This window comes from Lynx canadensis, chromosome E3 (assembly GCF_007474595.2).
Source record: "Lynx canadensis isolate LIC74 chromosome E3, mLynCan4.pri.v2, whole genome shotgun sequence".
NCBI lineage: Eukaryota > Metazoa > Chordata > Mammalia > Carnivora > Felidae > Lynx > Lynx canadensis.
In genome coordinates this window covers 26,421,289-26,446,107 of record NC_044318.1, presented here as the reverse complement: position 1 = coordinate 26,446,107, position 24,819 = coordinate 26,421,289, and the positions used below count along the sequence as shown (strand labels likewise).

Here is a 24,819-nt window from a genome sequence, read left to right as displayed (position 1 = left end):
TCCTGAAATCATTGTTGCACTATATACTAACTAATTTGGATGTCAATTTAAAAAATAAAATAAAAAAAAAAGCCCTTCAGATACTAAAAAAAAAGAAAAAAGAAAAAAGAAAACATCCGGGCATATATTGTGTAGAGGTTTCACACAGAGAGGGTAGGAGTGCACCAGGCTGTGTTCCCTGGAAGAAGCTGAAATAGTGGTGAATGTTCCCCAATGACCACACTTTAACAATAAATGTTATGCAAACACGGGCAAAAAGGTTATGCGGCAAAAATCAACATAAGGCAAAAGCATAACTTAAAAGTGTTTAAAGAACACTGATGTTGATAAAAGATAAAATCTACTATGAGGGCAGACAGAGAATTGAAAATCGTAATGAAAATTCCTCGGAAGTAAACCAAGGAAACAAGGTAACAGCAGTGGGAGATTTCAACACATCAAAGTTACTTATCTCAGATGAAATAACGAAAAATACAGGTGGAGGAAATACAGGTAATATGAAGGTAACTTCTATGCACGTACAAAAGCCTCATACCATAGAGGCGATACCTTCATAAAAGCTCCTATTCTTGGTTACAAAGAAAATTGTCCCAAATAGGTCATATTTACTTTCCACAATGCAATAAAACTAGAAAATTTAAATGTAAACTAGAAACTCAAAATTCCAGTGACTTGGAAATCATAAAACGCTTCCCTAAAGAATCTGTAGAGTGGCAGAGAGAATGAAAACACACAATAAAATATTGTGAAGCAAACAGTGAAACAATAAAACTGGGAGACATTACTAAAGCTCTTCTCAGTGGCAAATGTCCTGCCTTAGTTGCCTTAGTTAGTAAATAATAAAAAAAAAATTAAAATAAGTCAGCTACGGAAGTTGCTAGAAATGACAACAAACAAACAGTACGGGAACACACACACAGAAAGACGAAACAAACACAAAAACATTACAGAATTAAAACCAAGGGAAAGGAACAATGAATTGCCATAGCAGTGGAAGATCCCCTCACCATTCATTGGTCCTAAATTCAGGCACCGTGCCACACTCCAAAGCCTACAGGGCCTGAGCTAGTCCATCTAAAGGGAGGAGGCATGTGTAAGACTATAAGGAATGGCAGAGACTGTGGCATTTGCCTTGCCTAGAGGGAGAGAGCCACCCAGTTCCACCAAATTTTTGTAGTGAAGGAATTCGGTCCAGTCTTGTTAAGTTCTCCAAGGTTTTCAGAGGAGAGCGAAGTGCATATTTTTTAAGTTTTTTATTTGTATTTATTTTGAGAGAGAAAGAGAGAGAGAGAGAGAGAGAGAGAATCCCCAGCAGGTTCCGTACTGTCAGTGCAAAGCCTGACGCAGGACTTGATCCCAGGAACCGTGAGATCATGACTTCAGCTGAAATCAAGAGTCGGACACTGACCCAACTGAGCCACCAAGGCGCCCCAGAGAAGTGCATATTTTTAACATGAGGTTTTCTGCTCTATAAAATGATGTGTGAGCCCAATAAAACAGGGCTATAAGCTGTATTTGGCTGGTAAGCCGGCCAGTAGGCAACTTCCAGGTTGGACTACTTACTTGGGCTTGACTTCATTTCAAGAATTTATATTTTCCAGAAAAATCTCCATTTCGTGTAGATGTTCAAATGTATTTTCACAAAACTGTATCAAGTATTCTTTTTTAAATTTCCCACATTTTTTCATTCCACTTTTAGTGGCAACTCTATTTAATTCTTAATTAAATATGCTATATTTTTCAATTTATTGCATTTTTTCTAAGCGTCAACTCATGAAATTATTCATTAAGTTGGAAGGGTTTTTGGTTTTTAATTTTTAGATTCCAAATGGGTAGGATCCTTAGTCAAACTTTTATTAATTTCTGGTTTATTTTTTTATAATTTTGTTAATGTTTATTTATTTTTGACAGAGAGAGAGAGAGAGAGAGACAGAGACAGAGACAGAGCATAAGTGGGGGAGGGGCAGAGAGACAGGGAGACACAGAATCCGAAGCGGGCTCCAGGCTCCGAGCTGTCAGCACAGAGCCCAACTCGGGGCTCGAACTCACAGACCGCGAGATCGTGACCTGGGCCAAAGCCGGATGTTCAACCGACTGAGCCACCCAGGTGCTCCAGGAACGACTTATTAAATAACGCTCAATACTGGTCGGGGTGTTCTGAGATGGCCCTCTCACGTATTCCTTTCGGTACACCTTGCCTGACAGAAATGTTATTTACGTATGAAGGACTGTAGCAAGTTCTTGTCTTCCACATAATGCTCTTGCCTCTAGGAATCCAACACGGTTTCTGTGTTCATGATGTAGTGTGTATACCAGGAAGAAACAACCTTCCCAAATGGGATTCTGAGACTGGTTTGCTCACCTCTATTATTAAATGAAGCGCTGACCTTCCTGCCAGTGAAAAAACGGGATACGGGTATCCTTGACAGAAGTGGCATCATAATTAATTAAATGTCATCTGTGGTTTCTTGGGATAAAATAATTATTGAAAGCAAGGCTTTCGAAGACCCATGTAGTTCCTGTGTTTGACCTTTACGGCAGCAATGATGACTACAAGGAGTGTGGAGGGCGGGCTGCTTGTGAACGCCCTTGAGAGAGAAAACAAGCTCAGACCTTGAAACTCTCAGCTCTGGTCACAGTCAGAGAACAGGAGTGATTCCAAGGTGGCCCCAAAAGAATCACGTGCTTCAGGCAACTGCAGGCAGGACCCCAAGGTTCACTGTGTGGTCTGTAGAGTTGTTAAGTTGAGATCATGGACTCCCCAGATCTCTGATGTAAAAGAAATTTAGGGCACTGATCGGAAGGAAAGCAGTGCGACCTAAGACTTGGAATGGGGATCTCTGGGTGGATTCAGAATACAGAATGCCCGAGTCTCCCTCGTGTCCTCTCTGAGATCTCCCTGAGGTCAGACAAGACCAGCTTGAAGACCTAGAAGAAACACAGCTGCAGTGGCTGCCTTGAAGGGGGATGCCTATTTTCAAGATCTACTCCCACCGAATTTTGCTGCCTTTACACCCATGATTACGATCAGATCGGACACGTCCCAGGAGAAGTTTCAAGTCCGGTAGGAGAGCACACAGAGAGGTGAGATGCTGGTAATTTCTATCAGTGTTAACATTGGAGTCCAGGGCGCTAAAACAGGGGAAAGAGAATATAATATCAGCTGAGGATGCTCTTACTGAAATGGGTACTCATTACCAGAAATTGTTTTTATTACCTTGGTTTGGGTAGTTAGAAGTGGCTCAGACAGTCTGATCTTTGGCTGAAGGTTGGATTCAATATGGCCAACTATCAATACGTTTAAGATGGTACACTTTCCCTGGCATAACACAGAAGAAGGAATTGCTCCCAGAGTCAGGAAGGTTGAAGTTGATTTTTCATGAACATCTACCCCAACTATATATCCCCAGAGGACCTAAAAAGGATTCCCCTCATTAAAGCAACGAGCAACCATCCTTCAATTCATAGACTCTGTTCTAGGGTCAGGCTTGACTCCTACCAGCATAACCTCGGAAGCGGCTGGAGCTCATCATCCATCCAAAGGTGACAGCAGGAGACTATCTGGAACAGTAATTGGTAACCAACACATTCACCTATAGGTATGAAATACCTAGGTGACGTCATGACCCTGGGGTATGTGTGTATGTGTGTGTCCTGTTTAGTCACCGCTTCAATGCCCTGTTGTCACCCTAAGTGACCTATACCTACTAAAATCACACACACACACAAATAATGTATCTACAAGATATGTGGTTAAGACCTTAAATTCATATGGTCTGACCAGCAACATGAACCAGGCAAGTTACTTACTTCATTTTTGTCATCTACAAAAATGAGAATCCTACTACTTAGTACCTATGATATGAGAACAAAGAAGTTAATAAAGTTAAAAAGTTAATAAAGCCTATAACAGTGTGTGGTCAAGGTAAAGACTGCACCTGTGTTATTCTGCTGTTATTGGGGACATGGTGAGCTTACATAAGTGTTGGTCATCGTTATCCTTACCCAGCTAAGACTTAACCATGGCACGATCCAAGTACATTCAGCAATAATGCACTGACAAGGAGTGACATATATAATAGTTTGATGCTATTTGTGAGTATTCACAAAGGCAAATATTTGGATGTATTCCTGTAACCGACCTCCGCCAGGACTTTGGCTTTGTGAATTACTTCCAGTTTGTAAGTCGAGAATCCCTGGGCGGCGAGTTTCTGGCAGGAGACTGGGGAGGGGCCTCACTCCACGGAGATAACCTCAAACAAGGAAACACCTTCTCAAAGTTGTGCCTTAGACTAGCACTTCTCAAACTTTCCTGCCCAGGCTCTTGGGGCACCTGGGTGGCTCAGTCCAACTTACACGTCTGACTCCTGATTTCAGCTCAGGTCATGATCTCACTGTTAGTGACTATGAGCCCCCACGTGAGTACAGAGCCTTCTTGGGATTCTCTCTCTCTCTCTCTCTCTCTCTCTCTCTCTCTCTCTCTCTCCCTCTCTCTGTCCCTCCCCCATGTGAGCTCGCTTGCTCTCTCTCTCAAAGTAAGTAAATAACTTTAAAAAATGCAGGCTCTGAATCAGCAGATCTGGGGTGGAACCGAGCTTTGGCATTTTAAGCAAGCTCCCAGGTGATGCCTAGTCCGCAGGTCCCTGGCCCGCCGACGGAGGAGGGAGAAAGCTGGGGCGTCCGGAGGAGTGAGGTCTGTCTGGGAGGGACTCCCGCCTTCAGGCAGGGCTGGCCGACCACAGACTGTCCTCGTCCTTCGTCAAATTCCCAAAGGAAAAATCTCCTCTGCCTTACAGGCATTTACCTCTAACTTAGACCTTCTTGCTCAGACAAGTGCTCACAGCTTTAGATTTTTCCTTGGGTCCAAAGTCCCCTGGTTACACTGGGACACACTGCTGTCTGTAACTTGATGAGATGTTAAAGAAGGTTGAGGCTTCTGGGCCCCGCTGTGAGTCTGACTCTACTGGTCTGTTTTTTAACACGCCCCCCAGGTGTTTTCTGATGTGCATCAGGTTCAGGACCTTGGGGCTACAAAGCCCCAAGTGTCCCTCCGCCCCGCTATACGCCTTCTGCTTCACTCATGCAGCCTGTGGGCTCACACACAGGAAACAAGCGTGCGTTCTAGCTCACGGCAGTCCCAGAGCGTCCAAACCAGTACCAGACTTGCATGAATGTGAGGCAGACGTGAGCGCTCCTCCGAATTAGGCTTCCACTTTCGCCTTCTAGGAGATCGCAAATGGTCACAAGAGAGGTCATGATCGTGACTAATCGGCAAAGGACGTACCTGTAAGGAACAGGCAGCCGAGGTGGGGAAGACGTGCATGTGAAGGCGTGGGCACAACAGGCCCATTGCTAACGGTGCCACGTGACTCCGGCCACGGTTTTGTTCTTTGCAGTTCAGTGACTTGTCTCAAAATGAACCAAAGTGAACTTGGCCAACCACAGAAATAAGCAAGTTCACACACAGCGGCCGCCAGATAAATCTTTTCAAGGTCGAGCTAAACGGGGTCAAATTCACTCTCCAGACAGAGGTGGGCCTAAAAGCAAACTACGAACCCGTTAAGAGATAGGAAGTCATTTCAAAAGCCCACATTTGCTGGAACTTCCTGACATTCTGCACCTTCGAGAGGCAGAAAGGAAATGGAGGAGAAAGAAGGCAAGGTCTACCTTGGTTTCAAAAGAGGGCCTTCTGTTCTGTAAGGGCAGGAGCCCCCAAGGAAAGCTTGCAGGGGGAGAGGTCGGCATCAGCACCCGCGAGTGGGGCCCTTGCAGAGGCTCCAAGTGGCCGAAAATGTCTTCTGGTTTGACTGCTTTTGGGAAACTGTGTGCAAAGCTAGCTGGATTCATTCCAGATGGCCACATGGGTGTGGCTGGTGAAACTATTAAAATCTGGAGAGCAGTCAAAACTAGCCCTTGGGACTTGAAGACACCAGGGCCTTATTCCCCTGTGAAGGAGGCTGCAGGCTCGGAGGGGCCCCTGGAGCCACCGTGGGAAACGCAGAGGTGCGAGGAACAGACGGGTCGTGGCAGAAAACCCGAGTCCTTTTCAAGCAGCCTTTCTCAACCCGCTTCTATGAAAGTGGTAAGCTTTGCAGATACTGTTTTTGGGTGCAGATACTTTTTGGGGTGACTAATTTGTCAATTCTTCCAAAGACGGCACATGACCAGTAGCAAGAGGCAATGGAGAGAAGTTGCTTCCCCCACATGCGAGGCAGGCCTTAGGGCGCTGGGCTTAATTAAATGCCTGCAGGGGCTGCATTGCGAGTTCTGCAGGCTTGCAGTTTCTGGGCTGAAGGGGAGATCCTGGCCAAAAGCATCCAGGAAAGGGGGATTCTGGTTCCCAGCTGGCGTTCGGGCAAAAGTCCCCTCGGCTGCAGAGGCTGATAAAACGGAAGAAGAACCGCGAGCACCAGGGGGTGTGGAATGGAGTCAAAGTGACGAGAAAGAGCCTCTGCAGTCAAGGGCCAAAGAGGAAGCAATGGGCAGCAGGCGCAAATTCTGGTCTCCTGTTTATTTAACTCTGAGCACATCTGCCCTCACGGCGCACACACGCGTGTGCACGCACACACACGCGGGGGCAGCACTGAATGCAAATTGGCCACGGGCCCAGACAGCCATCCCAGACCCTGCAGCCTGCCTTCCACGGTGTCCTCTGGAAGACCAGCTCCACACACACAGGCTGCAGCTGTCTGGCTGCGGGCTCTGTGTCCAGGAAATCCCGCCGAGCTGCCTAATCCAGGGAGCTTGCTATTACACGCTTAGGCGGCAAGGCACCCCACTCCCGAGGAACCACCTAATGAAAGCCTCATGTGTCAAATTGGGTTGCACAGACACACTTAGGCTACTCCAGCCGGGCCTTGTGCCGAAGGTATGACCTCACCGTCGGGCAGACCGGCAGGGACCCCAGAAAGAGAAGAGCGGTGTGTGGGCCAGACCCGCTCCTAATCACGGCCAGCTTGCATGGACGGAGGCACTGCCCCCTCTCCCGCTGCCCCGGGACACCGGGGTCTGCGGGCCCGGAGGCACCATCATCTTACAAGCTAAGCACGGAGCTTCGGCTCCAGCCCAGACACCCCGTGTTTTTGGCATTATCCCCATAAAAATTTCTGCCACGCCAGAAGTTTCGTGCCAGAGAATAACTTAATTCAGTAAGGCTGAATCTCCGTGGAGAACTCCCAGTTACAGAAGCTAGAAAGGAAGGATATAATTAGAACCTATTTTTTTGTTTGTTTGTTTTAACAGAAGCTCAAAAAGGCCCGTTTCAGAGAAAGACACTGAAAAACAGTCCATCCGTATCCAGAATGCAGTACCCCAGAAATGTCACTTACCAGCGTCATTTGCAGAACTCTTAAAGACACGGTTCAGTCTTAGACTGGGCATCTATCACTTAGTTCTTTTCACGCTTAGGCAATTAATAAACTGGGTAGAAAGTTCCTTCTCTGTGCACAGCTGCCCTGTCTTCATACCTTCTGTATTAAAGCTTGTGTGGGCAACAAAACAGAACCTCGAAGAAGCTGAGCTTCAAATGTAAAGAAATGTGGGGCACCTGGGTGGCTCGGGTCATGATCTCAAGGTTCATGAGTTTGAGCCCCAAGTCGGGCTCTCTGCTGTCGGCACAGAGCCTGCTTCAGATTCTCTGTCCTCCTCTCTCTCTCTGCCCTTGCACTCTATCTCTCTCAAAAATAAATAAATATTTAAAAAAAGTAAAAAAAAAAAAAAAAAGTGTCTTTACCTGATGGAGTGACTGCAAAGCAGCTGATGGCCTCAGCTTTTGTTAAAGGAACTAATAGAAATTCTCTGCAAGAGAACTGTCAAGTTCTTTTAACTTCTGGGAAGTTCTTCCTTTGGCATTCCTTTGAGTAAGATAAGTGGTAAGTAAGTTGGTGACACTTGAAAGCTCTTAAACCGAACGGAAATTTGCCATGGGCGCACAAGATCCCTCGGGACTCCAAGACCTCGTGGAATCAGGGAAGATTTGCAACAATGTAAAAACTCCCTGTGAGCTGAGAGATCTGATGACTGAATACACGAAGAACCGGAAAGAACTTTGAGGCAGACCCCACGATTTCATCGGAGTAACTCACCCACAATAGCCCTGGCTCATTTTTTTTTTGTTGTTTTGTTTTGTTTTGTTTTGTTTTTTTATTAAATGTAACTAATTCCATTTGCTTCTAGTCCGTTCCACTTAGGTTTTGTTATACGAGTTGTGGGCAGAGACTCAAAAGCGCAAAATCTTCGTTCCACGAACAGAGGTATAAATTAAGATCTCTATTATTTTAAGAAGGAAACTTTTTCTGGAAATGTATCTCCGAAATGATGATGGGGGTCAACGGAAAACAGACTTTGCTATACGATATGTGCTTCGCTCCGGCTTTTCAGAAATATCTAAAGCAAGCAGCTAAATATAAAGCAAGGTCAAATCAGGCCTGCAAAGACATGGTGAATCACAATCAATCAGAGCCGTTAAGGACAAGGCTGGGACTGCTCATACCGCTGAACACCCCTGATGAAACATCTCTTTCCTGAACCAGAAAATAAATGGTCACAGCTGCGCTTCGTGGTTGGCGCTGGGGTTCATTCGCCATATGGCCACCCTTATTATCATCCTTCCGGCAACTCCAGCAAAGTAACAGGACCGAGCGGTTTCTTCCAATCAGCCTGCAGGCCAAGCAAACATCTCCCTCCCATGGTCCTTTCCTTCAAAGGACTTCCCGACCCCATCATCCCCTGCTTCCTTTTTTTCACTTACACACTTCATGCTCTACCTGAGAGTCCCAATGCCCACCACGCTGGACCCCTGAGGCCCGGGATCAAGCTGCTTTTCAGAGGGGGGGAGTGTGTTGAAAAAAAAAATAAGAAGAAGGCTTTTCCCTGGACCTTCAGTCAAGGCAGAATCTGAACGTCGGGAGGGTCACAACAGGTTTGGGGTAGCCTCCGGGTTTTAGACGAGGAAAGAACCTCAAAGATGTAAGGTGTTGTTTTTTTAGAACTTTTTGAAAGTACCGTGAAACCTCACTCCCCCACCCGCCCCCGTCCCCGTGAGGTTGTATGTAGAAACCCAGTAAGTAAAGCAGATAGGAAAGAGCTGTTATACCCAGACAACGGCACATGATTTGGCCGTAAAAAAGAAAAAAAATGTCCTAATACATGCTACAATATGGATAAACCTTACGAACATCATGCTAAGTAAGAGCGGCCAGTCACAAAGGACCGTACGTTGTAGGATTCCATTGATATGACATGTCCAGAGAGGCACATCCGCAGAGACCAGTAGATTAGTGGTTGCCTAGGGCTTGGGTGATAGAGGGATTGAGAGGTGGCAGCTAAAACGCAGAGCTTCTTTTCGGAGTGGTGAAAATGTCGTAAAATTGATTATGGCGTTGGTTACCCAAATCTGCGAATACACTAAAAGCCACTGGTTCACACAATTTCAATGGGTGAGTGTTATGGCATGTGAGTTCTGTCTCAGTAACGCTATTTAAAAGAGACGGAGGGGAGGTGGAGAGAATTATGGTGGCTGTTCCACTCGCCCAGCCTCCTTCTTCAGCCTGCCCTGCCAGTGGCCCCAGAACCACCTCTGCAGGGCCCTGGGACTCCACGGAATATTGTTTGAAAAACCCTAATCTAGCCCTCAAATGTAAACTGAGACATGAGCCCAAGCCTTCTGACCCCAAGTGCAAGGCCCTTTAACACCAAGGTCTCGCTGGGGCACCCGGGTGGCTCAGCCAGTTAAGGGTCCAACTCTTGATTTCGCCTCCGGTCACGATCTCACAAGTCATGAGTTCAAGCCCCGGGTGGGGCTCTGCGCTGACAGTTTGGAGCCTGCTTGGGATTCTCCTTCTCTCCCCCTCTCTCTGCCCCTCCCCTGCTCACACTCTCTTTGTGTCTCAAAACAAATGAATAAGCTTGGGGGCAGGGTGGGGGGGGGGAGTCTCGCTGACAAGCTGGGGCTCATCTCGGGGGCCATGCCGCGTGCCGGGGTCTCACCGTCCATGTCCAGGCGCTGCATGATGATGGCCAGTTCCACCTCACTCGGCATGTACCCCAAAGAGCGCATGGCCATTCCTAGCTCCTGCTTGGAGATGAAGCCGTTCCCATCTCGGTCCAGAACCCGAAAGGCCTCTCGGATCTCTACAAGGGGAAAGCAAAGAAGGTCCAACGGTCACACGTCTTGGTCTCTTGCGCTGAAATGATTGGCGATACCCCGCTGAACACTCTTAACTGCTTTACGAATAGCAATAGGTCAGAACCGTTTAATCAGATAAAAGAAGCAGCCAAAAGAGGGACAAAAGAAAAGAGAGGAAGAAAAGAAAGAGCACACAGAAAGGAAGAGAAAAGGAAATGAGAAATAAGGAAGGGAAGGGAAAAAAGAAAACCAGCTTCGGAAGGCCCGGACCATCCTAAAACCCCGCGGTCGGCGCACAGGTGGACTGTGGTCCCAGTTGACGCTCGTGTTAACCGAGGACACTTCCTGAGCAGGAACGAGCAGTTGGGTTTCAGCTGTGAGGAGAGAGCTGCCTCTTAACCTGGGCCATTCGTTTGCAGGAAAGAAGAGATTCCCCTTTGCCCACCGGTGTCTCAGCTCCCTACCGCTGTGGAAGAGGTACAGAGAGCTCTTTCAACCTCACAGGAAGACAGGAGTTAAGTATCCTGCTGTTTTTATCTCGTGCCTCTAATTTACAGCTGTTTTATGGCTATAAACAACCTCGGATCGATAAGAGTGTCATAAAGGCCCAAAAGGCATCTTTAATCACATCCTCTCCAGGCCGGCGGAGAATTGGACTCTGCTATCAATAAGGCCACTCCACTCGGCAGGTGATCGCCTGTCCTCTGACCCCAACCTGAGCTGTTCTGCGTTCCACCCAGAGCCCCTCCCTCCAGAGCCCCGGCAGCCCGTCAGTCCTGGGGTGGGCTGGGTGCATCCCACCCCATCCTACCACCGCGAGGCAGGGCACGGGGAATTCATTCGAGACCGTGGTCTCAAGATGACAGGTTCATCAATGGGATCTGAACAGCAGACTTGGCCAGCTTTGACTGCTCATCAATAAAGCCGGTGCAAGCCCAGGTATGGCAGCTGCCAACATCCATCATGCTGTTCGACAAGTATTGGCTGTCTGTACCCAGGGAGCACGGAATTAAGTGCCGCAGAGAACGAACAACAATCTGTTGGGTGCCGTGGTTCTCCTCCAGAGCCCTACGCTCCAGTCGGGAGGGAAAGATCCACGCAGAAGCTTGCGGGAATTCCTCCAACTGACACGAGACACTGGCCCTAACCCCTTTACCTACTAAATACTTCTCTAAATATCTGGCCGTGCTCCCGGCAAATACCTTGAACCACACCCTCACCCAAACAAGCTTCGTCCCTTCCCGTTGGTACCAATTTCCTGCGGCTGCTGTCACAAATCACCACAAACGTGGCACCTTACAACAACAGAAATTTATTCTCGAAGCATCTGGAAGCCAGAAGCACGAAATCAGTACCACTGGACCAAAATCAAGGTGTGGACGGGGCTGTGGTCTCTTAGGGCAGAATCTGTCCCTTGCCTCTTCCAGCTCTTGGTGGCTGCCTCTCGTTCCTCGGCTTGTGGCCAGGTCACTCCAATCTCTCTGCCTCCATGGCCCCATCACCTTTTCCTCTGCTGTCTCCCATCTTCCCCTGCCTCTCATTTATCAGGACACTCATGACGGTATCTGGGGCCCTCGCAGGTAATCCAGGATAAGCTCCTCACCGCAAGGTCCTCAACTTAACATCTGCAAAAGCCTTTTTCTCCCCAGGAAATATTTACAGGCTCAAGGATGAGGGCCTGGTACCTCCGGGGCCCCGTTTTCCGCCCGCTGCACTGTCCCAGCCGGTATTTCCACCTGAAATGCCCTGTCTTCCTCTATACCTGCCCAAATCGTGTCAGGCCTCCCACAAAAACATCTTTGCTCACCATGGCCAATGTTCTCTCCCTGTCTGCTACTGGTCGGGGGGCGGGGGGGGGGGGGGCATCCGTCTTCGGACTCCCACCCACACCCTGAAGGGGGCGCTACCTAGACAGGTGTCCAATGGTGGATCCTCCCTGCACAAGTAAGGATCACGTGTCAGCAGCAGATTCACCATCGGTACGAATTCTGCCTGCTGAATGCTTTCTGAGAATAGGTGTGGGCTCCAGCAGACAGAAGACCAGCCTGTGCGCCGGGACCCTAGGCTCCTGGCCAGGCGCATTAGCTAATTAGGTCCACAGCCAAACCCTGAGGCCTCAGATTGCTCATGTGTAAAATGAGCTGGGTTGGCCACGAGGATCCCTAAGGTCCTTCCAGACCTTTTCTGGGGATCTGTGGACATTGTTAAAGTGTTTAAGAGAAGAACAGGAAGCCTGTGTTCTCCTTCATACCCTATTAATCTGCTGTTCAAACGCCCCTCTTTTTTTCCATTGAGGATAAAGAAAAAATTTCAGTCTGGTCCAAATTCTGAATCAAGGGGTTTGTCTGCACTCTTAGGCTTTTCTCACCAATGAAACATGCCCAAGATTCCCTAAGGCAGCCATATGTTTTCCTACCAAGTCCCAGGTGGCCCGGAAAGAGCTCAGAGCCACTGCTCAGCTTGAGGTCATGGCACTCAGCACTCAAGGACAGCGGGGCGGAGACCACGGCCTCGTATGGCCTGAGCCCAGATGCCAAGGGCAGGAGGATGCAGACGCAGGGGCTCCCAAGGTGGGAGTCAGCCCACCAGGAAGTCAGCCTGACCCTGCCCTGCAGCGGGGGCGGGCTTCTCCCTCAGCCTCAATCCCCCCTTCTGAAAAATGGGTTGGGTGCTAGCCTCTACATCAGGCCTCTACTTTCAGAACTGGCACAAAGCATGCGGCAATAGAAAATGTCAGATGATGACAGGGGCCCAGGCTGGAGTCAAAGAAGAGGCCAGGGTCCTAGGCGGGCCATCTGGATGGCCGGCTTCCGGCTGACCTCTGCCCCCTGTTCTCCTTTCCCGAGTCACATCGCCACTTCTCCTCCGTCTGACTCAGTCGTGAGCTCCCTGGCCATTACAGGGCTTGGCCTCTTTCCTGGGATCCCCTGTCTGTCCTAGATCTTACAAACGAACTGGCCTGTATCCCTACACGGGACAGCCCGGAGAGGCCGGACCAGGGATGTTTGTGAACTCGGCCTGGAAATGAGGGCCTTGAAGGGTATGCCTCCTGACCCCCACCTCACTGCCCGGGCTGCTCTACAGTTGCCTCCCCCTTGGGCTGCTGGAGTCGGACAGCGTCCACCCTGGAACTGCCCTGTGAAGGGACACGCTTCCCCGAGTCCTCGAACCCCCACGGTTTGCTCTTCTGCCATGAGTAACCAGGCCAGCCCTGCTCCAGCACCGCGCAGGTACACATCAGCTCAGAGTTCTGTTTTCTGTGGCCCCTAGTAAGTGGGACAAAGCTGTAATTCTGTTTGCCCAGAATATCTGCTCCTGGCTCCCGGGTAGAAAGAGAGAGAAAGAGAGAGAAAGAGAGAGAGAGAGTGTGTGTGTGTCTGCAAAGGCAGACAAAGCTCACTAACTTCATTTTCTTTCAAAATAACAGGGACAAAAAAAAAAAAAAAAAAGTACAAAACTAGAAATCCATCATAGGAGCCTCTGGAGATTTAATCTTTCCAGGGTAGGGAAAGCCCAGGCAAACGAGAAGCTTATTAGAAGGAAATGGGTCTTGCAGCCGGAGACATGTGATGTGTGCCTCGTTTTATTTTTATTTTTAATAGCAGAACAGGGTGTGAGAAATATGCCCATAAAACCAGCGGAGACACGGAAGCAGGCCGGATCCCCTGCCTGTGGCTACAGGGCAGGCTGCTGGCAACACGAAGGGGCTCTGGCCACTGGCCACAGCCTTGGGAAGTGGGGACCACAGATCAAGTTGCAGGAACAACCCAGTAATGCGGAGCACTTTTCCCTGGAACTTATCCCCTCTCTGGGCTAAAGTCCCTGGTGCTTCAGGGTTACATAAGCGTGCTGTGCTTTTGGTCTTTAAGTACATTTCATGCTCACACAATACGTGCACATCAGGCAACGGTATGTGATTCTTCTGCCTCCAAGATGCCTTTGCAGGCCACAGTAGAGGGGACGGTGGCGGTGACGAGAGCCTGTCCCACTGCCAGTTTGTGGTGTATGAAAGTGGCCGTGGTTAAGTGCCTCTCTACCCTGACGTCCTGGGGCCGAGCAAGGTCTTGGCTAGAAAGCACGCTGCCCTAGAGCCCAAAAGATTTACTTCTCATTACACCAGCAAGTGTATTTTCTTAAAAATATCAGAGCCACCACTGGGACCACCTGTATCCCTAAGAACCAGGCTTTGGGTCCATGACGCTCTCTAGGGACATAGCCAGTTCGGGCAAAAACAATGGCAGAGACCGGGCTATCATACAGAACGGATTCATCAGTCAGGTCACTCCAATAAAGTGTGCATGAGATGACATCCAGCCAGAGTCAACAGTCGTCGGCTAGCGTCCTGGCCTTGAAGAAGCAGCTGAAATTCACAGCGCTAATTTGCAAACTCAACTCGGTAATGAAGAACAATACTTTTTCCTATCTCAATCCCTGCTAGATGCGAAATCTGCTTAGTCTCCACAGACATGTGTCTCTAGGAAGAATATGGGCTTCAGCCACAAGAAGCGATCACTCTGTTAACGAACAAGATGTGTTCTGTTGATAGACGTCACTGAGAAATGGCAGAACCAGAGACATGCAGTTCAGCATGGCAATTATTAAACACCCACAAAGTGTACCAGAAAATACACGATCGGAGCCTCGTGGTCTTTATTCAGGAAAATTAATAGGACAGGGACTGGGTCAATGAGAAAAGAGATTTAGAAGGATTTGCACCTTCTCTGAGAAGGACGAATGAATACTTAGAGGTGATTAATACAGCCATCCATTCGATGAAGAGTTGCTGTTTACTTATTACAGGCCATATGCTGTGCTGGAACAGTTGGGTGGCAAAAGAAACTTTCCAAGCTATGAGAAGATTATAGTCTAGTTGGTCTAGTCTAGTCTAGACCGAGAGGTAACGGGATCTTCATACCAAAGAATGACAAGAGCAGGAATCGGAGTCCGCACAAAACCCCATGGACGTCCTTCCATACGAGAGAGATGACCCTATGGAAGGGTCACACCGGAATCCTTTGGCATTAAGGAATGAGGGGAGGGGGCGCCTGAGTGGCTCAGTCGGTTGAGCTTCCGACTTCGGCTCAGGTCATGACCTCACGGTTCGTGGGTTCGAGCCCCACGTCGGGCTCTGTGCTGACAGCTCAGAGCCTGGAGCCTGCTTCAGATTCTGTGTCTCCCTCTCTCTGACCCTCCCTCGTTCATGCTCTGTCTGTCTCTGTCTCAAAAATAAATAAACATTAAAAAAAGAGAGAGAGATGAGGGGAGGAAGTGCACGAGGACGAGATGGCAAAGGGCCTTGGGAGCCATGTGACCTTTACCCTGCAAACCGGGGGTTGGCAAATGGTGGCCTGTGGCCAAATGTGGCCCCCCACCTGTTTGGTAAATAAGGTGGGGTTTTTTTGGAATGCATCCATGCTTGCTCATTTACACACTGTCTGGGTCTGTCGTCTGCAGTCTTACTGCTTCCGCACTACACCTGTAAAATTGAGAAGTCGTGACAGCGACGGTTTGGCCCATGACGCCTGAAATACTCACACTTTGGCCTTTTATGGTTAAAATTTGTCAAGCCCTGCTGTAGGCCACAGGGAGTCCTCAGTGGTTATAAATCCAATCAATCAATCAATCAATCAATCAAGGAAAGGATCAGATTGATTTTTTTTTTCAACGTTTTATTTATTTTTGGGACAGAGAGAGACAGAGCATGAACAGGGGAGGGGCAGAGAGAGAGGGAGACACAGAATCTGAAACAGGCTCCAGGCTCTGAGCCATCAGCCCAGAGCCCGACGCGGGGCTCGAACTCACGGACCGCGAGATCGTGACCTGGCTGAAGTCGGACGCTCAACCGACTGCGCCACCCAGGCGCCCCCAGATTGATTTTTTTAATGTTTATTTTTGAGAGAGAGAGAGAGAGAGAGAGAGAGAGTGTGTGTGTGTGTGTGTGTGTGTGTGTGTGTGTGTGCGTGAGCGGGGGAGGGGCAGAGAGAGTGGGGACAGGATGGGGACAGAGGATACGAAGCGGGCTCTGTGCTGCCAGCCCACGGGACTCCAGATCACGAACCGTGAGATCATGACCTGAGCCAAAGTTGGACACTTAACCGACTGAGCCACCCTGGCGCCCCAGGATCAGACTGGTTTTTTTTTGTTTGTTTGTTTTTTTGTTTTTTTTTTTATTTTCGAGACAGAGAGAGAGCATGAACAGGGGAGGGTCAGAGAATGAGGGAGACACAGAATCTGAAACAGCCTCCAGGCTCTGAGCTGTCAGCACAGAGCCCGACGCGGGGCTCAAACCCACGGACCGCGAGATCATGACCTGAGCTGAAGTCGGCCGCTTAACTGACTGAGCCACCCAGGCGCCCCTAGACTGGTTTTTAAACCAAGGGTTCCGACATCGGGGTGGCTGGGAGGTGAGAAGCGGGGGCCTTACTGGGAGGACTCACCACAGTCTGAGGGAAGGTGAGGAAGCCGGGCTCACCCCCACAGCGCTGCTAACAGGGTCTGAGGCTTTTCTGCGTGGTCAGGCGGGAGGGCTCGGGAGTCCGGCGTCTAGGAGAGGGAGCGTTGAGGATGATGCTGGGGTTTCTGGTTGGCCTGATGGGGTGAGGACCGATCACATTAACCGAGAGAGAATTCAGGAGGAGGCACACACTTGCAGAGAGGGAAGGGAAGGGGCGTTTTGGTCACACGGCGTACAGGACCGTGAGACGTGGCCAGGCAGCCAGGTCTGGTGAGCATTTGGCCATATGGGACCAGCTATTGCTGACAGTAATACTGGGTACCCAACCAGAACGGAAAGTGGGAACAGAATGACCATAATTGCCCATAAAACGCTGGTTCGATCCCAGTGCGGGTTTTAGCGTGAATGAGTTCCAATTTAATTCTGTTCAATCAGTCCACAAATACAACTAATTGGTTTCAATAAGCAGGGAACACGGAGGTGAGGCCTCCGATAGCCAGGGGGGCGGGGTCCTCAAGGAGGACCCATGTGCCAGGAGGAAGTGGGGTCAGAAGTGTGCCCCCATTTCATAATAGTGAGGGGACAGGCCACAGAGACGGGGGGCAGGATGGGGCTCCGTGCTGCTTTGTATAATGCCCCTTGTTAAGCTGGATTTTTTTTTCGTGGTACTCTCTTCAAAGGGCTAAAGGATCCTCACTCCTAGGTTATTTGCTGTTGGAAGTGCGACTCCATCCATTTCGACAAAGTGATCATTCATTCTGTGCTACTTGCACAGACGCAGATGGTAAGGAACACTACTAAGAGGGGTCCCAACCCTGGAGGCATTTCTCTATTTCTCTGTTCTTTATCTGTTTAAGTGGAGTCCTGTTTCACAAAGGAGGCTGAAAGAATGCAAGGTGTACCCGAGGAAAAAGAGAGTGCCCAGGAGATAGGAGAGAGACGTTGAAACAGAAAACACCTGGAAGGGGCGCCTGGGTGGCTCCGTGGGTCAAGCGTCCGACTTCAGCTCAGGTCACGATCTCACGTGAGTTCGAGCCCCGCGTCGGGCTCTGTGTCTCCCTATCTCTCTGCTCCTCCCCTGTTCATGTTCTCTCTCTCTCTCTCTCAAAAATAAATAAACATTAAAAAAAATTTTTTTAAAGAAAACACCTGGCAATTACATGGGGGAGGAGGTGTGCTGCCTACTGATGCGTTATGATCGCAAATCCATGTGTCGAAAGCTTATTTGTGGTTTGAATTTGTTCTGAATAACGTGTTTTGGTGACACTGTGCCGAAGGTGGATTTGAGGACCTTCTTATCCAACTCTCGCACCTGAAGTAGAGGGGACCATTGTGTCCTCGACACCACTGTGACGGCAAAGGTGCCCATCACGTGATGGGCTTTTCCATTTTAAAAACCAGGAGGTGCACCCAGCAACGTGAGAGCATTTGGTCTGGGCAAGGCCACTCTTCGCCGATCTAAATGGCTCTCCAAAGACCCTGCCACACACTTGCTCTTGCTGTGCCAGGCTCATCTTGGTTGGCGGTGGTGCTTAAACTGTGCAGCAATCTCAGGACGAGACGGAACGTCTCCCCACAGTCAGCGGTACAAGCCACGTAACTGTCCCTGGAGTAAAACCATCTTCAGAGCCAACAAAACCTTGCCAAAAGCCAACCTTGCAGCCAACACAGGTACCGTCACCTCCTACCTCCCTGCCCCAGCAGTGAGCAACCTAAGCCGGCAGCTGGTACCCAACTTTTAGCAGGAAGGACGGACTCTACCGAGAACCAACTCATAGAAAGACACACCTCCAACTTCGGGCTTTCTTTCTTTCTTCTCCCCTTGGCCTGAACAATAACGTCAATAATCTCTCCCTAGCCTGAAGTAGGCTATTCCTTTATTGGCTACTTAGGAGGCATTCTCCTGTATGCTACTGGCTTATGATATGTTACTATTATAAATGATAATTCCCACAATGAACCTGATTAAATAAATTACCAGCAAAGGCAATCTCAGGATCTAAGCATAATCTGTCTCGAACCAAACAAGGTGAGCCTTAGGAGAGCCCGGAAGGAGGCTGAGGATTGTAGTCAGTGCAACAAAGAGGGCTTTCCGGTAGGGGCACAGCGTGGGCGAGGGGGCAGAAGGGATGTACTCTCCCAAGAGGGTGGCAGGCAAGGGCCCCTGTTGGGAGGCACCTGCAAAAAGATATGGCTGGCAATAGTGACCATCCCTCCCGGATGGCATAATTGTCTCTGTGATCTAAGGTTAGAATATAGAGTTGAGCAGGGCTCCTGTAAGCCCACCAGCCCCAGACTCCCCATGAGTCACTGGTAACCCTGGGAGCAGACAAGAGCCTGTGTTGAAAAACTTCAAGGGTCTTCAAAGCACTTAAGACTGGCAGGCCAGCGAGGCACTGCTCATCCTGGGTATCTCAAGCACCCCCATGCGTCTGGCCTTTTTCTTTACCTCATGGTCAAAATGCCACCTTGCATTAAAAAACAAAGCCAACTCCTCCCCTAGCTGGCGTTCAGAAAGAAAAGTATCTCAGTAACTCAGGAGGGGGTGAAACTACACAGAGACTCCATATCCCCAGGTCATGAAAAATAATCATTTCTTTCCTAAAATTGGGTGGCACAAGGCAGTCAAAAAGTTAGGGCCATTTGTAAGGGTTTAGGAGCTGGCACAGAGTTTATCTGTCCCCAAATTTACACCTTCACAGATAAAGCAGAATTTATTTTAGCATGCCAGGTTGCTTAAGCTGATGGAAAATTCCCCAACAGTAAAAGAGCAAAGCAAATTAGAATAGACACTAACAATGAAAGCCCATCCCAGCCAGGGGCACCCTGTGTTGGACAGAATGTTCCAGGCAGGGCTGAAAGGAAAAATCATTAAATTAGATGTGAATATGTATGAGGGTGAGAATGGCCGGAGGGTCTTTATACAAAACAACAAGCTGATGAGTGAGGAGAGAAGAAGGGCAGTTTCTGTTCCTGGGGGGTTCTGGACTTGACCTCTGGGGTCAAAAGACCAGAGCTAGACCCGCACAGGGATGCAACATTTCACAGGTTACACATTGATGTATGCTCCTCAGGAAAACGCCCCCTAAATGTATAAAGAAAAAAAATAATCATCTAATTCACCGGCCAGCAATAACCACCGCTAATAATACATTACGGCATTTTATTCCAAACTTTTTACATACAAATATTCTTAATTACATTTGGATCATGCACTCTCTATAGCTTTGCACGTTTTTTTCCATTTAACACACAACCATCTCGATCTTCCACATAGTGTATTCGTCTTTAGAGCATCACTTCTGATGGCCACATGGCGTTCCGTAATATGCCTACAGTGCAACTGGGCTCACCACGCTCCGAGTGTGGGACGTTGAGATCGTTTCTGCTCTTAGATAATGCTGCCTTGGAAATTCGTGTATGGAAATTTTCACGTGTATTGATGCTCATTTCCTTAAGATGATATCCCAGGAATGGAACTGCTGGGTCAAAGGGCAGGAACATTTTTAAGGCACTTAATACATATTGCCAAGTTGCCCTCTGGGATCCATTTCTGCTCGCAACACCTGACACCAGCTGGGGGGAGGGTCCCCACCCCTACTAATTCTCCAACTCTCTGGATATCCATCCGGCGTCCGGTGATTCCATCCAACTCTGACACTAACTACTGCTCACACGTAGTGTAGACCTCACAGGTCAAGCCCCACAAAACTGGCCTCGCTTCAGACGCCAGCCACAAGTCTAGGCTACCCGTACTTCTGAATGCCCAGCTATAACGTCTGGGGTTCCCGGGGCACCTGGGCGCCCTGTCGGTTAAGCATCTGACTTCGGCTCAGGTCGTGATCTCGCAATCTAGTTTGTGAAGTCATGCCCCACGTCAGGCTCTATGCTGACAGCTCAGAGCCTAGAGCCTGCTTCGGATTCTGTGTCTCCCTCTCTCTCTCCAAGTCCCCTGCTCGAGTGTGTGCTCTCTCTCTCTCTTGCTCTCTCTCTCTCTCTCTCTCCCAAAAATAAACGTTAAAAAAGAATAATAATAATAATAAAGTCTGGGGTTCCCACAATCCTGCCTTGGGCTTGATCATCACTAGAATGGCTCACAGAGCTCTGGAAAGCTCCTTACTTAACATTTACTGGTTTATTATAAAGGATACAACTCAGGAACAGCCAAATGAAGAGATGCCCAAAACAAGATCCGGAACGGGGCTGAGGGGGCGTGGAGCTTCCTGGGCACACAACCCTCCCAGCACCTCAATGTGCTCACCAAGCCGGGAGCTCTCTAAACCCTGTCATTTAGGGCTCGGCAGGTTCTGTCACGTAAACATGGCTCGTGAAGTCACTGGCCACCGGGAATCGAACTCGATCCACAACCCTCTCCCCTCCCTGGAGGCCGGGGCATGGGGCTAAAGGCTCCGACCCTCTCATCACACCTCTGTCTTCCTGGCAACCAGCCCCCACCCTGAAACCATCCAAGGACCCCAGCCACCCATCATCACATTAGCAGACAACTGACACTCTTTCACCACACCAGCTCACAGGGAAGGAGGGCTCCCTGACGAGGCAAGAAGAAGGGTGAGTGGAGGAGAGCTATGCTCCTGACCCCGGACTAGATCTGCTTCGGGGGCAGGATGTGGGGCCGTTTGCCCCAGGAGGAGACAGCCCAGCTCCCACGGCCCAGCAGACCGAACAGCTTCGCGGGGACCAGCCTGGTGCCTCTGCACCAAAGGAGCCACGTCTCACACAACAACCAGCACCTTCTCCGAGAAAATGAGGCAAGCAGCCCGGGACAGAAACTTAGGCGCTGGACCATTTGGCATCTACGGCAACATCGCAAGCAGCACATCGAGTGGGATCTATCTGTGAACAAGATGGTAACAATCAATACGATTAATTTTTCATTAAGTCACACTGTTCCCGGGCTACAAATGTTAATATCCTGAGATCGGAGAATCATTAACATCCGAGAAAACGAAATCAACAGGATCCAAGTTCCAGAAATAAACCAGAAGCAAGCTGAGTGGAGAGCAGGAGACATCCTCTCCGGAGTGGCTCACACCCGATTCTCTTGAGAAGCTAAATTTCTCTTCAGATCACTCAACTCCATTCAAGCCAACAAATAGTGTCTCGGGCACCTCCTGTGCGGTGTCGGCACCACTCTAGGTGCTGGGGGCCTCGTCCCAGGAGACGGAAACCGAAGAGCGAGAAGGACAGCCGACGGGGAGAGGGGGACCCACTCTGAGCCCACAGTGGGAAGGGAATGTGGAGGACAGCGTAGTGGTTGGAAGTCAGATTCTTTCTCTGGCCCTCCCAGAGGATCATTCTAGACACCAGATCTTTCCCCCGACCTCTGTGATCTCTCCTGCGCTGGAAACAGGAAACAAGTTTACAACAGAAGGACCAAGAATCAAGCCCAAGGAAACACGAGGGGCCATTACTGTTTTTTGTTTTGTAATGAGGAAAAGATTCGTTTTTTTAAGTTTATTTCTTTTGAGAGAGACAGAGAGAGCGCGTCAGCAGGGGAGGGGCAGAGAGAGAAGGGTACAAAGGATCCGAAGCAGGCTCTGCGCTGACAGCAGAGAGCCTGACGTGGGGCTCGAACTCCCGAACTGTGAGATGGTGGCCTGAGCCGAAGTCGGACGCTTAACCGACTGAGCCACCCGGGCGGCCCCAAGGAAAAGATTCATTTTAAAGGAGGTACAGCTTTGTTTTGATTCTGTCACTTCGTGCCAAGGGAGAAGGCTCTGTGCAGCCCAGCACACGGGGTTCGAGAACACCCAGGAAGAGGGTCTGGGGTTGAGCAGGAGGGGGGCTCAGGCCTTCTGTGTGACCCACTACTGACTAAGGGGGGCCCTTAGGAAGCCCTCACATCCATCCATCCTTAAAGGACAATGAATGGAGGAGCGACAGACAAAGCACGTCATGGGCACCTTCAGAGCAAAGGGCCTATGAAAGCATCACATTTGGTTATGAAAACCTTTGCCTCATCTCCACGTCCTGCCAGGGGAAGCCAGCATAGCACGCGGCCTTTTCATTCCGCCCCAAGGTAAGAAACGCGTTGCACGTCATGACAGACGCATGACGTAGCTATAATACACAGAAGGTGTGCGTATGTGTGTGCATTAGGTCGAACCATACAAAATTGCTTTTGTACAGCTAAAAAATGGTCAAATATCAGCAGTTTCTTCTGGTTCCAACTACTATGTGATAGATAGCTAACGTCGATTATGCGCTCGGTCCGTACCAGGTACTGCTCTGAGCATTCTTGGTGTATTAGCTCATTTTTTTTGGGGGGGGGGGGGACAGAGAGAGGGCACAGGTGAGCGAGGGGCAGCGAGGGGGAGAGACAGAGCGAGAGAAGTGGGGCTCACCCGAAGGGGGGCTGGAGCTCACGGGAGGTGGAGCTCCAACTCACGAACCGTAAAATCATGACCTGAGCCGAAGTCAGGTGCTGAACCGACTGGGAGCCGGCCAGGCACCCCGGCCTATTAGCTCATTTATGCCTCACAACTCATGAGGTAGGTTCTGTCATTAGCCCTCGCCCAAGGCCATGTGGTTGCGTCAGGACAGTGATCTGAACCCCGGTCTTCTGCACCCCCCCCCCGGGGTTTGTCCTCCTAGGCTTCATTTTCGACCTCTTCAAACACATACCTCCTGAAACAGTACACACCCTATCTGCCGGTGACACTGATGTTTCCTATTCTATTTCTTTCTTCTTTTCGAAGCACGCCCCGGTTCACTAAATCGGGCTCACTCTGCCCGAGTAGTTCAGGACCCACACTTGGAGGAGGGCTGGCCTGTCCCCTGTGTTGGCTTCCCCGGGATAGCCTCTATCTCACGATCACTCTAAGGCCCTCGCCCTTCTCGTCACATCAGGCTCTCCCCCAGCAGCCTCCTGAGCTTGCCCCAAGATCTCCCCGTCGCCCCTGAACCAGTGTCTTCCCCCATCACTGCCCCGGTAGTGGGATCATCCCGTTTCCCATGTCTCCACTGAGCAATTAGCTCTCGCTCACTGCCAAGGAAGTGGCACAGGGCACCCACCTCCGTACCAACGTCGACTTAACAACCACCTTCCTGGAGTCCCCGAGGGATGCGACATTCTGGAAGATCAGAGAAAAGTCTTTGTTTTTGTAGCCCCCACAGGCCTACCAATCCTTTTTTTAAGTTTATTTATTTATTTTGAGAGAGGGAGAGAGAGAGAGCGCGCATGAGCGGGGAGAGGGGCAAGAGAGAGAGAATCTCAAATGGGCTCTGCATTCTGACAGTGGGGCTGGATCCCACGAACCGAGAGATGATGACCCAGGCCTAAATCCAGAGTCAGATGCTCGACTGACAGAGCCCCCCAGGTGCCCCCCCCCCAGACCCCCCCAGTCTTAACACATAACACCGGCTGAATGACAGATTTCGTCCTTCAGGTCTGAAACCTCCCAGCTGCACCTCCAGCCCTGGCCTCTGCCCCGCCCGGAACAGACTCGGTCACAGATCAGGAAGGGAGGCGGAAGCAGGCAGGCCCTCCTGGCCACAGGCACCTACCAGTTTTAGAGGCGAACCCGGCAGCACGAGAGGACAGCGACGGTCACACCTGTTTCCCTTGACTTCTCGGCACCAAATTCACCCATCCTGCGGTCTCTTCGACCGAGGCGGGGCCGGGGCCCGAAAGAGGGTCCAAGAGACTCGAACGCTGCCTGGGCAGTTCAGCCCGCAAAACAAGATTTCTCGTAACGTCACCTTCCACGTAATTCATGGCACTGAGACTCAGGGCGAAATGACAAACGGTGGGAGTTGGAGACATTGGCTCCATTCCAGAAAACGATTCCCCTCCTGTTGTCTAATTTGTCAATTTTGACGCATCAAACCAGGCCTTCCTTTTCTCACGTGCAAGGACACACATAAGCACGGCCCAGGTCTCGTTCCTACTGGCCTCACAAATAGAGTCAGCCCCGGAGTTGCTGCCTAAAGAATGGTAGCCAGATGAAATTTAAAACAGCGTGAGCCCGAGCCCCCTGGTAAAGCGTGAGAAGGAAAAGGCGCAGGAGGTTTGGGCTGACGCAGAGCCGCTCGGCCCCTCGGAAGCCCACGGGATGGCTTCCTCCCCCAGCTCACCAAATTCCCACATGCCAGCCTTCCCATCAGCTCCGGCCACACCACTTGCCGCTCCCTTCTGCCTTCCGGATCACCGATAAAGGGCCTGGATACGAAAGAAATTGTTCTCCACCGCAGGCTGCATAAATATCCCATTATCAAT

The 24,819-nt window shown here is 49.9% G+C and overlaps 1 protein-coding gene across 1 annotated transcript in view; it reads right to left on the bottom strand.

Moving 5' to 3' along the window:
- Positions 1-24,819, bottom strand: part of CALN1 (calneuron 1) — a 386,428-nt gene that overhangs the window by 248,945 nt on the left and 112,664 nt on the right. Inside the window, exon 2 of the mRNA XM_032591641.1 lies at positions 9,988-10,131. Coding sequence (XP_032447532.1) covers positions 9,988-10,131 — 144 coding nt within the window. The remainder of the gene's footprint in view (positions 1-9,987; positions 10,132-24,819) is intronic.